Here is a 15,629-nt window from a genome sequence, read left to right on the forward strand (position 1 = left end):
TTTGAAAGTATTTAATTGGCAAATAAAGGTCATATATATTCAAGCTGAACAATATGATGATTTGATATATGTACACATTGTGTAATGATTATCACAATCAAATTAATACATTCATCAGCACCGATGCTGTACATTCGATGCCCAGAACTTGTTCATCCTGTAACTGAAAGTTTGCACCCATGTAGATCAAATTGAAATGCAACTGAATCCATTTGAGAAGATTGCCCTAGAGTTACCTCTGAACACATCTGGCTTTCTTTGTTAGAACTGTTAGTTTGCTTATTTGCCAAGCACTAAGTAGAGTTTAATGTGAGGAATAGTGTCAAGTAAAAGTCTATCCTTCTCAGATGCTCTTTCTTTTTAAGCCATGCTTTAAAATTCTGTCACTGGCTTTGATGGTCTATTAATATGCCAATTACAGATATGTTTTGACCTAAGTTTCTTCAATTTGAACTTCAGCCTAAAATAACCTGGATGAAAAACAAAGTTGTTATTGTGGATGATCCAAGATACAGGATGTTCAGCAACCAGGGAGTCTGTACCCTGGAAATTCGCAAGCCCAGCCCCTATGATGGAGGCACTTACTGCTGCAAAGCAGTCAATGACCTTGGGACAGTGGAGATTGAATGCAAACTGGAGGTGAAAGGTATGACATCCAATATCTCACGTATAGACTAAAGTTAAAGAAAATAATTGAATTATTGTTCTTAATGCTTATTGTTCTTAATCCAAATTGCTTGCCAAAATGCTGCAGCGAGGATGGGAGAGGGTGGTGAGGGCGAGGGAAGCAGGGAGGGAATTAAGGGAGAGAAGACATTTTTACATCCTGCATTCACTTCACTTTATTTGTGGAAGGCTACTTGTTATTTAAGTCAACTTATTTTTATCTTATGTGATTTGTGCTAAGGGACTGTTAATTTCAGTGGAATGTTAGTGTGTGTACAGCATGGTAAGAATGAAAGGGGCTATCACTTTGGTGACATAATCCATCTATAAATAGAAGCCTAGTGTAAAAATCCATCTATTGAAATGACAGTTGAGGAATCTGCACTATTTTTAATTAGTTTACTATTTTGTAAAGTTTATTATTTTCTGATATTTATAGAAATAGTTTTGCTAATTGTTTGATATTACACATATAGAATATAGCATATACATATTATAACAGGCTGCTTTTCAAATCTCTAACTGGAGAACTTCCATTTATAGGTATACATTTCATTTATACTAGTTTTCAAAGTGTAGCAACTAATGTAAACCAAGAAAACACATAAGGATTTATGTGGTTAAAAAGCATAACCTGCCGTCTTAATCAATTTTCAAATTAATCAACTACCATTTTTATGCTGGTATTTTTCTTTACAAGCAGAACCTACTTTGGGACACCATGAAAACCCGTTCAAAGAGTCACCGTTATGAGATAATAGGTGACATGATCCTAATGTGTTTTCTCTCATTCTTAACTGTATTATATTGCCATTCTGTAATAACCAAAATCTTTCTTTTTCCAACCTCTCTATAATGAAGAAATTATAATCAAAAACTAGTAAATATCTATTTTAGAAAATCATAGTAAATGCTTGGGTATTTATGTTTTTTAAAAAGAGTCTTTTAGTCCTAAATCTAGTATAAATATGATAGAGAAACTTCTTGAACAAAATAACTTTCATATATATATATATATATATTTTTTTTTTTTTTTTTTTTTTTTTGAGACAAGGTCTTGCTCTGTCACCCAGGCTGGAGTAGAAGGGTGCGATCTCAGCTCACTGCGACCTCTGCCTCCTGGGTTCAAGCAATTCTCATGCCTCAGCCTCTTGAGTTGCTGGGATTACAGGCATGCACCACCACACCCAGCTTATTTTTGTATCTTAAGTAAAGACGGGTTTTTGCCATGTTGGCCAGGCTGGTCTCAAACTCCTGGCCTCAAGCAATCCATCTGCCTTGGCCTCTCAAAGTGCTGGGATTATAGGCGTGAGCCACTGCACCCGCTGCTTTCCTCTTACAACTTTTTAAAGCTGTATTCTTTCTTTTACAATTCATAATTGAGTGAAAGGAAAAAGATTTGATTTTTTTTCTCACAAATATAAGGCAGATAATATTCTTAGAAAATTTCAAGCCTTACTATTGAGATAACCCTTACAAATTTAAACATTTTTAGCTGCTTTATTGGCTTTAAATGATTATTAAGTTCATAATTGCAAGTCATCTGGTTTCTAAACTGCTAGCCTTATTAGTTCCAAAGTATTGTTGATGCTTTTGTTTCAATATCCCCCCAAAAAACAAAAACTAAAAAAAAAAAAGTACCACTTATTTATGCTTTGAAACTAGCTGAATGTTGTTAATGATATAAAATGATGCTTTAACAAATGGAATAATATTTGGGGCCCTTCTTAAAAGCGAATAGTATTATACATATACATGATATATTCTTTTTAGTGAAAATGTAGTAAATGGTACAGTAATTAAATTTGATAAAAAGAATAATGTATTCTAGTACATAAGTTTGTAATGAAGTATCAATTGTGATATATTGATAAAAGCTTTTGGTCCTAAAAGTAAAGCTGAAATTGTTTATCATCAGACTGTTACTCTGATAATAGGTAACTTGAATCAAGTTGAGTTGTGAAAAAAGGTAAGAATGTCAACTGAGAATAAATAAATACTGGTACAAATATTCTGATTCTGCAGTGATATATCAAGGAGTAAATACCCCTGGACAACCAGTCTTCCTGGAGGGGCAGCAACAGGTTTAAAAAGTTTATATCCCACTGGATATTCTACTTTCCGTTCCATTCCTCTTACATGAAAATGCACCTTGCATGTAAAGCTTGACTTTCTCATTTGCTTTTAAGTGTACCCCTTAGCAGCTCATGGCATACAGTGCTTATGCCATGAACAAGGAAGGCCAAATTATTCAAGGATATTAAGTAATGTAGAAACTAAGTTTTGTCAGAAAGCTACATACCATACCACAGGTCTCCATGAATAAAGCCAGAAAGCTACATTTGAAGATGATCTCGTTTTATATAATAAGACTATCAAAACTTGGGTATCAATATTTCTTTAATATTTTCATTTTTTAAATGTAGAGAGACTTTTTTAAAGATAGTTTACAGCATAGTTTCCTTACATTCATGATGCAATTCAGAGAACTGAACATTTCAAACATTTTTTTTTGATGTTCTGAGCATTTTTTATGGAAAGAGGATACAAAAATAGATCCAATATTTAGAGGCTGGGCGTGATGGTTCTCGCCTATAATCCCAGCACTTTGGGAGGCTGAGGTAGGTGGATCGCTTGATCCCAGGAGTCCAAGATCAGATTGGGCAACATGGCAAACTCCCATCTCTACAAAAAGTACAAAACTTAGCCAGGTGTGGTGGCACATGCCTGTAGTCCTAGCTACAGCTAGGCAGCTGAGGCAGGAGGATCACTTGAATCTGGAAGGTCGAGGAGGCTTCAGTGAGCCGAGATCTCCAGCTTAGGTGACAAAGTGAGACTTTGTCTCAAAAAAATAAAAAATAAAAATAATAAATTGGGAAACTTACATATTTAAAATATTCCCATTACAAATTCACAAGTAGAATATCTGTAACCCATCTATCTGTTGAAGATTTTGGACATTTTCATGGGGACTCAAATTATTTCACGTTTATGAACTTAAAAGGAAAGAAAATTCCAGGCTCTATTACAAAATGTATCAAGCAATAAATGAGTTCTATCATATATATGTGATTCACCCCCATTTGGAATTGCAAATTAAGAGTTTTTTGCAGCTGGGTATGCAACCTGATAAAAACCCTGATAATGTAGATCTATGCCTGAGTTTACAATATTTGTTTTGTGAGTTTCCAGAGATAATAACAGCTTTCAAAAGAGGAAAAAAGTAAGGTTCTTTTTTGAAAGCTTTGTAGATTGTATATAGAATAGCTTTGTAACATAAGGTTTTGTGTCTATTTAGATCGGTCATATATATTCCATGCAGAATACAATATTATAGAATACACTAGTCTAATATTTGTACTTGATAATTTTGCCTTTTAGAATTTCAACATATATATATGTACACTAACACTTTGTCTATTGTCTATGTTTTTCTTTTGTTGAAAAACACGATATATATATGTTGTAGGGTTTTGGTTTTTGTATTTGTTTTAAGCTAATGGTTTGGAAGCTTTTACCATAGATATTCACTATACAATCAGAATGACTTTGCCACCTATTCAGGCAAAGTAGTTGTGCATATTAATAAATGTTTTACATATTAATGATCCTTTTGACGTGACTGGATCCCCACCCTTCATTTCATGTGCTTCTATTTTCCTACATCTTTTACATGACTAAGGATTAATGAAATCACCTCTTCATAATCATGACCATAATTTCATCCAACAAGTACTCAACTTTGGTGTTAGCACTTTATTAATGCTTACGACTTCTCTCTCTCTCCCTCTTTCTCTTTTCCTTAGTCGTTGCACAATAAGGATTTTTGAATGTATAATATCATCTAAGGTAAGCTTTCATATGGTTTTGGCATATGAAGCTTATGACTGTCATAAGCCATACCAAGCCTGTGGAGTATGGCATGATTTTCATTACGTAATCCAATGAAAATAGACTTATTTTAAATCCCTAACTTTGTAGTTTTAATTTGTATTTCACTGTCTTGAAATTAACAGCTAGTACTTATCCATCACAGCAGTCTCCTATTGACATGAAGCAAGTTGTTGAATGCAGTAGAGCATGAATGAAAGCATTTAATGTAGACAAAAATGGGTGATACCCAAGCATTCTGAATTATTTGCATCAAGGAATGGACATGTACATAAGTGGCATCATTTCTACCAATATGTGACTTGAGTTGTTTTTTTAAAAAAAGGAGAATGACTTTCTCAAATTTGCATTAAAGAAGTTTTTAAGAATGTTCAAATGGCATGCTGCTTTGTCTGGACGTGAATTTATTAGCAAGTAGTAAAGCACTTCACTAAAGGACCATGAATTTTTGTGGTTTCATGGATTCTCTCTTGAAGGGTACTTTTATTTTTTTAATATAATTCAGAAACTCAGAAGGTAGGTATGAAATGTTGGTAGGTGTTTCTCGCACCTTCAGAAAGTATTGGACCAGTCTTATTATTATAATTTTAACAAAATATTTCCAATTTTTGTGCTTTTGACATGCATAAATGGCCAAAGTTAAAGGGAGTAGTTTTTATCTTTTCTAATGTGCTTGAATCAAAACTCTCTGTGCCTAATTAAAAAGAACATTAACAAACTGGAAGCAGATCTTCCCACTGATCCATAATGTGGTATGCATTTATTCTGCTATTCAGTCAGAACATTTAAATCATCTATGAGGAATCACAAAACCTCTCAAAGAGCAATAAATACTTTCCAACCACTTGGGAATTTAAATGAAGATTGAACAATAGTAGGGGAAAAACTGCTGTGGTTCTACTGGGAACTTGCTTTTCCTTCTAGATGCCAAGTGCTTTAAATTCTAAATGTACTAAATCCAGGAGAAGATTTTCCAAGTAGAGACTGAATGAATCTTTGTAACTAATGGGAACATGATTAGTCACATTTTCAGGCAGCTAGTCGAGAAGTATTGTTTCAGCGATTTTTCAGGTAGATGGTTTTGATTTGTCTGTTTTCCTTTTGGTCCTCTCTAGGTGGGCTCTCCTTCTGCAGACTCCTCTTGCAAGGCGTACCTCCAAACATAATTGATTCATATCTGCGAGACTTACACTCAAGCAATCCTGAGGAATACTGAGGGAGGGCCTGGCTACTGTCTCTCTGCACTCTGCTGCTTTGAAATCTGGTTGAAATGAGAAAAAGCATTTTCTGTTTTCCCACCAGGCCCCCAAGTGTGGTCTTTTTCTTTCCTCCTAATGTTGAAGAGAAAAAAAAAAAAAAAAGTTTGCCCAGATTGCTTAATTAAAAATTGCAAACAAAATCTCATTTGAAGTCAGCACTTTGGTCATTATTATCTCTGCTCACTGTATTATACTTTACAAAAATGCAAGTCATAGAATAAGCAAAAGCAGTTATTTTTGTTTAAATGGTAGGCTATAAATGCTTTTTTTTTCCTCTCAGAGTAAAAAACATAACACAATGCACCACGACTGGATCTTGGAAACCCATCTTTCTCTTGATCTAATAGATTTTTCTAACCAAAGCGGAGTTGTTGATTTCATACAGGCCTGCTTCACACCAGGATCTGTGCCTTTTTTTCTTATTTGAATGCAATAAAACATTTTTAAAAGTCTAACTTTCAAACAAATTTTCTCAGTAGAAGGGATGGTACAACAAATCTGAAGTGTTTGTGATGAAATGATACAATATTCATTCATGCATTTAGGGTTGTATGCCGAGACACAAAACTGAGGCTAAAGGCTGGGAGCCAGCATGCCCCTCAACCCAGGTCTGCCCTCCCTGTGTCTCTAGCAAGGCATCTTGGCCAAATCTGCCAGAGCTTCTGCCAAAACAGCTAGTCATAGTGACAGAGGGCTGTTACAGACAACAGACCTATTACAGAGTTAGGGTTTGCTGATGGTATCCATTCAATTTGATAGAAACCTTTATTACAAAATCTAGCAGCTAAGAAACATTTATACTAACCCATAATATTTTCAGCAACTTCCTTTACTCTTCCTGATATAAAGTTTCAGTTAAGGGAGTAGAATCGAACTGTAAGGTACCACAGCATTACTGTTTATTCCCTTGCCTCCCCTCTGTTTTTCTTTTTGGTCTTTTGTTGCAGGAGCTAAATATATTGTGACTTGTTGGTGGGCCCATGGCTTCTTTGGATGACATTTTAAACATATCTGCTCTTTTTTCTTTCCAGATTTTAGCTGGGAAGTTCTATGGTGGTCATGGATCTGGGTTGATGTTGGGCTCGTAAAGGGAAGGGTGAATGATTCAGGTCGTTGCAGTACATTTGAGAACAAGAGAAAGTCTAGTTTATGTCCAAACTATGTTGGCTCTATATATCTCTGTTGAAATTGGTTGGTGATGTTGCCTTACTGGTTGTTAAGAACATTGGCTATCACCCCTGCTCCTATGCTCCCATGCTCCCAAAAACTCCAGAATAATATTGTGTGCAATCCCTGTGTAAACACCAATTTTATTTTATTTTTATTTCTATAACCCGTTGATTTTTTTATATTTTTTTTAATTATACTCTAAGCTCTAGGGTACATGTGCGCAACGTGCAGGTTTGTTACATATGTATACATGTGCCATGTTGGTGTGCGGCACACATTAACTCATCATTTACATTAGGTATATCTCCTAATGCTATCCCTCCCCCCGCCCCCACCCCACAACAGGCCCCAGTGTGTGATGTTCCCCTTCCTGTGTGCAAGTGTTCTCATTGTTCAACTCCCACCTATGAGTGAGAACATGCGGTGTTTGGTTTTTTGTCCTTGCAATAGTTTGCTGAGAATGATGGTTTCCAGCTTCATCCATGTCCCTACAAAGGACACGAACTCATCATTTTTTATGGCTGCATAGTATTCCATGGTGTATATGTGCCACATTTTCTTAATCCAGTCTATCATTGTTGGACATTTGGGTTGGTTCCAAGTCTTTGCTATTGTGAGTAGTGCCGCAATAAACATATGTGGTAAACACCAATTTTAATCAAGAAAGCTACGTGCACAGTATTGGTTAAGGTATTTTAACATAAAGGAAGTCTGGCTCATCTATAAAGACAGGAAAACCTTATGTCTATGTACAAACCAAAGAAATGACAATGTGGCAAACCCAATCAACATGGTCCCTGCAGCCCAGCTGCTGGGTCTTAGCCATAGCGCAGCAGCTGAGCTGGCTGCTTAACTCAAATACTCACTGAACACTTTTGCCAAGACATTGGCCAAGCTAGTTAGGCTGCTTATATGTGTATGGTTTTACATAGCCTAAAAGAGACTGTAAAACCTCCCTGCTGAATTTTGGTTCTCCACTTATGACTTAGGCTCTTTAATTATATTTTGTACTAGATAATGTTACTTTTCTACATATAATCTTTCCTTATATTAAGGGTACACATACACTGCAAAGTTCTAATAAGGAAGAAAAAGTCTATTGTGAAACTGCAAAGAGCAAAAAATATCAGAAGCTATCATTACTATTGGTTTTTCTATAATTTTGTTTAAATTTCACTCTATTAAAAAATTACATATCACAGGAATTTACCAAAAATTCTTTTGGGGAACTAAACATTCATTAAAAATTTTAGGCTGGGCATGGTGGCTCACGCCTGTAATCCCAGCACTTTTAGAGGCCGAGGTGGGCAGATCACTTGAGGCCGGGAGTTCGAGACCAGCTATGCAGCATGGTGAAGCCTTGTCTCTACTAAAAATACAAAAATTAGTTGGGCGTGGTGGCACACAACTGTAGTCCCAGCTACTTGGGAAGCTGAGGCACAAGAATAGCTTGAACCCGGGAGGTGGAGGTTGCAGTGAGCAAAGATTGCACCACTATACTCCAGCCTGGGCAACAAAGTGAGACCCTGTCTCAAAAAAAAAAAATTTTTTTAAGGCTCACGTTTCTTTATTTACCTTAAAAGAAGGCTTAATGAATGTTCTCATCTAAATTAATATCAAAGTAGAAAAAAATTAATTCTAAGAGACATTGGAACAAGGTAATATGCCCTTAACCATTCATTTTTAGAATAAATTCTGAAGCACTATTCAGCTCAACAAATGAGTTATTGAATGTCTGATATCTGCATGGCACTGTAATGGATTTAGCTTGCAACTTGATAAATAAAGGTACTTGAGGCTGGGCGTGGTGGCTGACGTCTGTAATCCCAGCACTTTGGGAGACCAAGGCAGGCAGATCACTTGAGTGCAGGAGTTCAAGGCTAGCCTGGTCAAGATAACAAAACCCCATCTCTACAAAAAATTATCCAGGTGTGGTAGCACGCACCTGTAGTTCCAGCTACTCAGAAGGCTGATATATGAGAATAGCTTAAACCCAGGAGGTGGAGATTGCAGTGAGCTGAGATCGCACCACTGTACTCCCAGCCTGGACAACAGAGCCAGACCGTATCTCAAAAAAAAAAAAAAGAAAAAAAAAGAGGTACTTCATGCCTTCAAGTAATTTATAATGTGTAAGACTAGTATACAGAGGGAACATATAAACAAGGCAGGATGCAGGTATAAGAGAGCACTATAACAATGCAGAAGCTGGGTAGTGTGGTTTATGTGTTCGTTATTATCAATGTGTGTATCATGCTAGGATGGAGAACAGGACTTACCATATTACTTCACTTTTCTAAATCAGATTAAATGTAACTCTGAGCTCTCCACTAGCTAGGGAGATTGAGAAATTCTCTGTCCTGTTTGGGGATTCAGATTCCAGAGTCAACAGGAATCTTTCTTGGTGCCCAGAAAATGGAGAGAAGGAAAGGCCTCTGGTCTTCAATCTACACTGGTGACTGCAGAGATGCCTGTCGTTGTATTACACTTTATAAAAAAGTCACCCATAGAACAAGCAAAAGCAGTTCTTTTAGTTTAATGGTCAAACCCAGTATGGTTCACTCAAGGACAGGTGACTCTGAAACATCCCTGACAAGCGTGGACCTGGGGCCTTTCAGTCTTCAAGGCTATAACTTGGCTATTATATTAGGGTTCTTCAGAGGAACAGCCAGTAGGAGAGGAAGCAAAGAAGAGGGACGGAAGGAAGGAAAGGGGAGGGAATGGAAAGGGAAAAGAGGAAATAAAAAGAACAAAAAATCTAGAAAGAGATTAATTATAAGGTATTCATCATGGAATTATGGAAGCTGAGACATCCCATGATTTGCTGCCCACAAAACCTAGGAAGGTTGGAGGTGTAGTTGAAGGCCTGAGAGCCAGAGAGCTCAGAGTGGTTCCTCCACCCAAGCCTCCTAAGACTGTGTGCAAGTCCCTCCTTACTCAGCTGACCACCTGGGACTCAGCTTACTCAGCTGACCACCTGAGAGCTTCTTAGAAATGAAAACTCTCTGCCGGGCGCGGTGGCTCACGCCTGTAATCCCAGCACTTTGGGAGGCCGAGGCAGGCGGATCACCTGAGGTCAGAAGTTGGAGACCAGCCTGGCCAACATGGCGAAACCCCGTCTCTACTAAAAGTACAAAAATTAGCCAGGCGTGGTGGCGCGTGACTGTAATCCCAGCTACTCGGGAGGCTGAGGCAGAAGAATCACTTGAACCCGGGAGGCGGAGTTTGCAGTGAGCCAAGATCGTGCCATCGCACTCCAGCTTGAGCAACAAGAGTGAGACTCCATCTAAAAAAAAAAGAAATGAAAACTTTCTAGCCCTGCCCCAGATCCTTAAGTTCAGAATCTGCATTTTAACAGGATCCCCAGTGATTTGTGTGCTCACTCATGTTGGAGAGGCCATGCTCCAGACTCTCTCTGTCTTGTTCCTTGCTTAGCTATTATTTGGAGGCACTCTCTTAGCTGTCCCAGAGGAAAAACATCCTGATAAATGTATCCCCTCCCAGGTATTGCTGATAATGACCTAGCCTAATGTCTAAATATAACTTAACCTGTTACTCCTAAAAGCCCTAACTCAAAGGCTAACTCACTGTGGGATGTCTGCGTTCCTGAAAAAGGAATTTTTGAGGAAGGATGTTCCCTCTAATGCTTCTCAAACAATACCATAGAAAGCATTTTAGAGCAGTAGAAGATAAACTCAGAAAAAGATTATAAATAAAAAATGATTAAAGGGTATAAACAGGACCCAATGCTAAGAACCGTGTCTCTGAAGGAAATCAGTTTTCTTAACCCTAAATTGCTTTTGCAATTTCAGATAAAGGGCACAATTATAACATCTTAGGGACTGTATTGTGAAATTTTGTTTTCTGATCTTGTCCAGGAAATTAAACATTTTTAGAGAGGAGAGCAAAGGTTTTAGTCAATCTATTATTGAACACTGACTATCTACCCGTGTATTTTGTAAAGTACCATAGTTCCATAAAATTTAGACTTTAGAGTCTCAAAGTACAAAACTATAAAAGTATAAAACCCAAGCAAGTAAAGCAAGTATTATACCATAAAACTATGCTTATCACAAATACCCCAGCCTGTGTAGCTAAGGCTCAGAATTCTAAACACTCACACAGATAGCTTGACACCCTGATGATAAAACTCTACTGCAATGCAAGCCTAGCCAGGTGATTTATTTACTTATTTATTTATTTATTTATTTTAGACAGGGTCTCACTCTGTTGCCCATGCTGGAGTGCAGTGGCATGATCTGGGCTCACTGTATCCTCCGCCTCCTGGGTTCAAGCAATTCTCCTGCCTCAGCCTCCTGAGTAGCTGGGATTGCAGGTGCATGCCACCACGCATGGCTAATTTTTGTATTTTTAGTAGCTACTGGGCTTCACCGTTTTGGCCAGGCTAGTCTCAAACTCCTGGTCTCAAGTGATCTGCCTGCCTCAGCCTCCGAAAATGCTGGGATTACAGGTGTGAGCCACTGTGCCCGGCCTCTAGCCAGGTGATTTCTTATTGCAACCCACTCTTTCTTCCAAACCAATGAAAGTCCATGGGCTTCCAACTGGTTATTTCACACACAACAGTGCCTAATCTGCCTAGATGACATGATTTAATATTTTGTGGAAAGTTGGCCTAGAGATTGAGGATGTTAAGGAAGATTTGAAATATGAGTGAAAGTTACACAAAAGAACTAGTAGGAAAACTGAGAGCCTAAATCAAGATGTTCTTTCTCCTTTGGGAAAGGAATGCAATTTAGTTAAACCATCAGATAAACATTTATGCATCCCTATTGTGCTATGGAAATGTAAGATGTTACCACAGGAGGAGGCTGTGTGAAGGGCATACAAGGGATTCTTTGTACTATTTTTGCAACTTCCTGTGTGTCTGTAATCATTTTAAAATACATATTTTTTAAATGATGGATGTCTACTGGACGCCAGGCATTGAGGAGCACACTCAGTGCAGGCTTGGTCTGACACTCTATGACCTGGGCAGGGAGGCTGATCAATACACAAATAACTGAACAAAGATAGTCTGCATTACAAGGTACAAAGTGCTCTGGTTGTGTGGGAGTAAGAGGGATCAAACTGGAAGAATCTGAGGGGTCATTTTAGAGAAGGCAGAATTTAAGTGTGGAATCTGAGTGATGGCGGGAGTGCTAGGAATAATAAGGGATCGAGGGTACTCCCCAACAGGGAACAAATGAGAGTGGGTTTGGGGACAGCCAATGGGCCCACACAGCTGGAGCATGAGACTTAGGGAGGAGAATTGGGGAAGAGATATTAGGGAGGTAAGACTAGGAAGGTAGACCGGGCCCTCAAATGCCAAGTGAGGGAAGTTGGACTTTATCAAAGGCTTCTGAACAAGGGAATATTTTATTAGTTTTAGTAAATTTAGTACAATAATTTTTTTCATAATATTTAGAATGGACTGGAATGGCACAAAACCAACATGATATATAGAAACTGGACTGTTCCATATTGACAAAAGTACCCACTAAAGTCCTATATTTAATACATGTAAGTTATTAGGTGGCATTTTGCAGTCGTTGGGAACATAAGCTCTGAAATCAGACTACACGGGCTTGAGTCCTGGCTTTACCACTATACTAGCTGTGCAGCCATGGGTAAGTTTTTGAACCTCACTGTGCTTCAATTTCCTTATCCGTAAAATGGGGATAACAATGGTCTACTTCATAGAGTGTTTGTGAGGAGTAACTGAAATAACTCCTGATGTTTAGAACAGTGCTTGGCATAGGATAGAAACTCATAAATGTGAGCTACTATGTTAATTCAAGATAAGGGGGAAACATTGTGTATATAAATCACTATGTAACAAACCATGAAAATGGAGGGGAGCCATGATTCAAGAAATAAAATAATAGGAAATCTCTAATATACTTTTTTGACATTAGAGTATGTTAGAGTGGGGTAAGGTAGAAGAAATAAACATGGCTTTAGTATGTCTTGAATTAATTTGAAATTTCAAAAAATTCAGCAAAGAAGCACATGGGAAAATCAATTTAGAGCATGATGAGTAGTTTAAAAATGGTTTCTATATTTATTACCTTCACTTTTTTTTTTTTTTTTTGAGACGGAGTCTTGCTCTGTCGCCCAGGCTAGAGTGCAGTGGCGCGATCTCAGCTCACTGCCAGCTCCGCCTCCCAGGTTCACTCCATTCTCCTGCCTCAGCCTCCCGAGTAGCTGGGACTACAGGTGCCCACCACCACGCCCGGCTAATTTTTTGTATTTTTAGTAGAGACAGGGCTTCACCGTGTTAGCCAGGATGGTCTCGATCTCCTGACCTCGTGATCCACCCGCCTTGGCCTCCCAAGGTGCTGGGATTACAGGCGTGAGCCACCGCGCCCAGCCTACTTTCACTATTTTTAAATTATGACATTTCATATTTGCAAAATATACAAATATGCCATCTATATCTATGTAGATGTATAGTTATATAGATTGCATAAATAATAGTAAAATGAACATGTTACTACTACTCAGTTAAAAAACTGTGATTGAGACAGCTTGATGGCCCCCCGCAATACCCACTCTCTCACTTTTCAATAATAATAGAAATGTTTGGCCGGTTGTGGTGGCTCACACCTGTAGTCCCAGCATTTTAGGAGGTCAAAGCGGGAGGATCATTTGGGGTCAGGCATTTGAGACCAGCCTGGCCAACATGGCGAAACCCCATCTCTACTAAAAATACAAAAATTAGCTGGGTGTGGTGGCGCATGCCTGTAGTCTCAGCTACTCAGGATGCTGAGGCAGGTGAATCACTTGAACCTGGGAAGAGGTTGCAGTGAGCTCAGATTGCACCACTGCACTCCAGCCTGGGTGACAGAGCAAGAATCTGTCTCTAAATAAATAAATAAATAAATAAATAAATAAACAAATAAAAGAAATTTTAGCTGGGCAGGTGGCTGTCTGGCTAAAGATTGCATTTGCAGGCTCTTTTACAGTTAGGCATAGCAGCCATGTGGCCAGGTTCTGGCCAATGGGATGAGAGCAGAAGTGATGTGTGCAACCTTTGATCATGGCCTTCAGAAGAAGGCATAGCAGCCCCTTCTCTTTTTCCCCTTCCTATTGGTTGGGAGTTGTGGCCAGCCATTTTTGATCACAAGGACAAGGGCAACATCTGAAAGGTGGCAGACTAATAAAATGGAAGAAGTCTGTGTCTCTGACACCATCGAGCTGCCATGTAGCCCTACCATGCCTACCCAGACATCAATGTGGGAAAAATAAACTTCTATTCCATTTAGGCTGCTGTAGTTTGCCCAGCTGTATTCTAAAAAATTACCAATACCTTTGAAACTTGCCATGTGCCCCTCTATAATTGCATTTACCTTCCTTTCTATCAGGAGTAACCACTATCAGGATTGTACTTATAATTCTTTTCCTTTTCTTCATAGCTTTGCCACATGGGAGCTGCAAAGTGCAGTCACATGTTTTTGAAGTTTATATAAGTAAAATAATACTGTGTGTATTTTGCCTATGGCCTGCTGTTATGGACAGAATGGTATCCTGCCCCTGCTCCACCCCCAATTCATATGTTGAAGCCCTAATCCTCCACAATGTGATGGTATTTGGAGATGGAGCCTTTAGGATATTGGATATCATGAGGGTGGGGCCTTCATGATGGGATTAGTGCCTTTATAAGGACTCTATAAGGAGACACCAGAGAGCTTCCTCTCTTTCTCTCTCTGTCTGCCATGTGAAGACATAGAAGGTGGACATCTGCAAGCCAGGAAGAGAGTTCTCACTAAGAAACACACTTTGACTTTGGACTTCCCAGCCTCCAGAACTGTGAGAAATAAATTCCTGTTATTTAAACTATTCAGTCTATGGTATTTTGTTATGACATTCCAAGCTGACTAATACATCTGCTTTTTTTTTTCACTCAACATATGCTTGTGCAATTCATTCATGTTCATAAGTGTACCTATAGTTCATTAATTTTTTACTGCCATATTAAACTTGCTATATAATATTAAACTACTTGAAAATACCAGTTTATTTACCCATTCAATATTAGTGGACATATAAGTTATTTACAGCTTTTACTTATTGTACAGACAAAGGTGTCATGAGTATTCTTGTACTTATCTCCTAGGATACATGTGCAAGAATTTCTTTAGGATCTATTTCTGGATCAGAATTGTGGTATCAGAGTATACGCATCTTCAACTTCACCAGATCATGCCAGGTTGTTTTTCAAGTGGTTGTAACCATCTACTCTTCCTAGCAAACACTTCCACTTGGGTACGCCACATAATTAAGTTCTGGCCAATGAGATACATAGTACAACAGTCCCCTTATCTCCAGGGACACATTCCAAGACCCACAACTGTTGCCTGAAACTATGGATAATGCCGAACCCTATATGTACTATGTTGTTTCTAATAACCAAGATGGCTAATAAATGAATAAAGGACAGGTGGCTTATATAGCAGGGATACACTGGACAAAGAGATGATGTAAGTCCTGAGTGGAGAAGGGTGGGACTGGGTGAGATTTCATCACGCTACTCAGAATGGCATGCAATTTAAAACTCATACTTTATTTCTGGAATTTTCTATTTAATATTTTTGGACTGTGGTTGACTGTGGGTAACTAAAACTGCAGAAAAGTAAAACCAGGGAC

At 38.4% G+C, this 15,629-nt stretch overlaps 1 protein-coding gene across 9 annotated transcripts in view; it reads left to right on the forward strand.

The window, feature by feature from the left end:
• The window catches only part of MYBPC1 (myosin binding protein C1), a 91,053-nt gene extending 85,092 nt beyond the window's left edge, over nt 1-5,961 (forward strand). For 5 of the 9 annotated variants that reach the window (XM_055358783.2, XM_055358785.2, XM_055358784.2 and 2 more), the window contains 2 exons: nt 460-646; nt 5,673-5,961. In XM_055358783.2, coding sequence (XP_055214758.1) covers nt 460-646; nt 5,673-5,773 — 288 coding nt within the window. In that variant the 3' untranslated portion in view covers nt 5,774-5,961. Of the gene's footprint in view, nt 1-459; nt 647-2,691; nt 2,751-4,472; nt 4,516-5,672 lie in introns of all 9 variants that reach the window. The other 4 variants (XM_055358789.2, XM_004053754.5, XM_004053755.5 and 1 more) reach the window with 2 other exon arrangements.
• Nucleotides 5,962-15,629: the final 9,668 nt, after the last annotated feature.

The sequence above is a fragment of the Gorilla gorilla genome, chromosome 10, assembly GCF_029281585.2.
Source record: "Gorilla gorilla gorilla isolate KB3781 chromosome 10, NHGRI_mGorGor1-v2.1_pri, whole genome shotgun sequence".
NCBI lineage: Eukaryota > Metazoa > Chordata > Mammalia > Primates > Hominidae > Gorilla > Gorilla gorilla.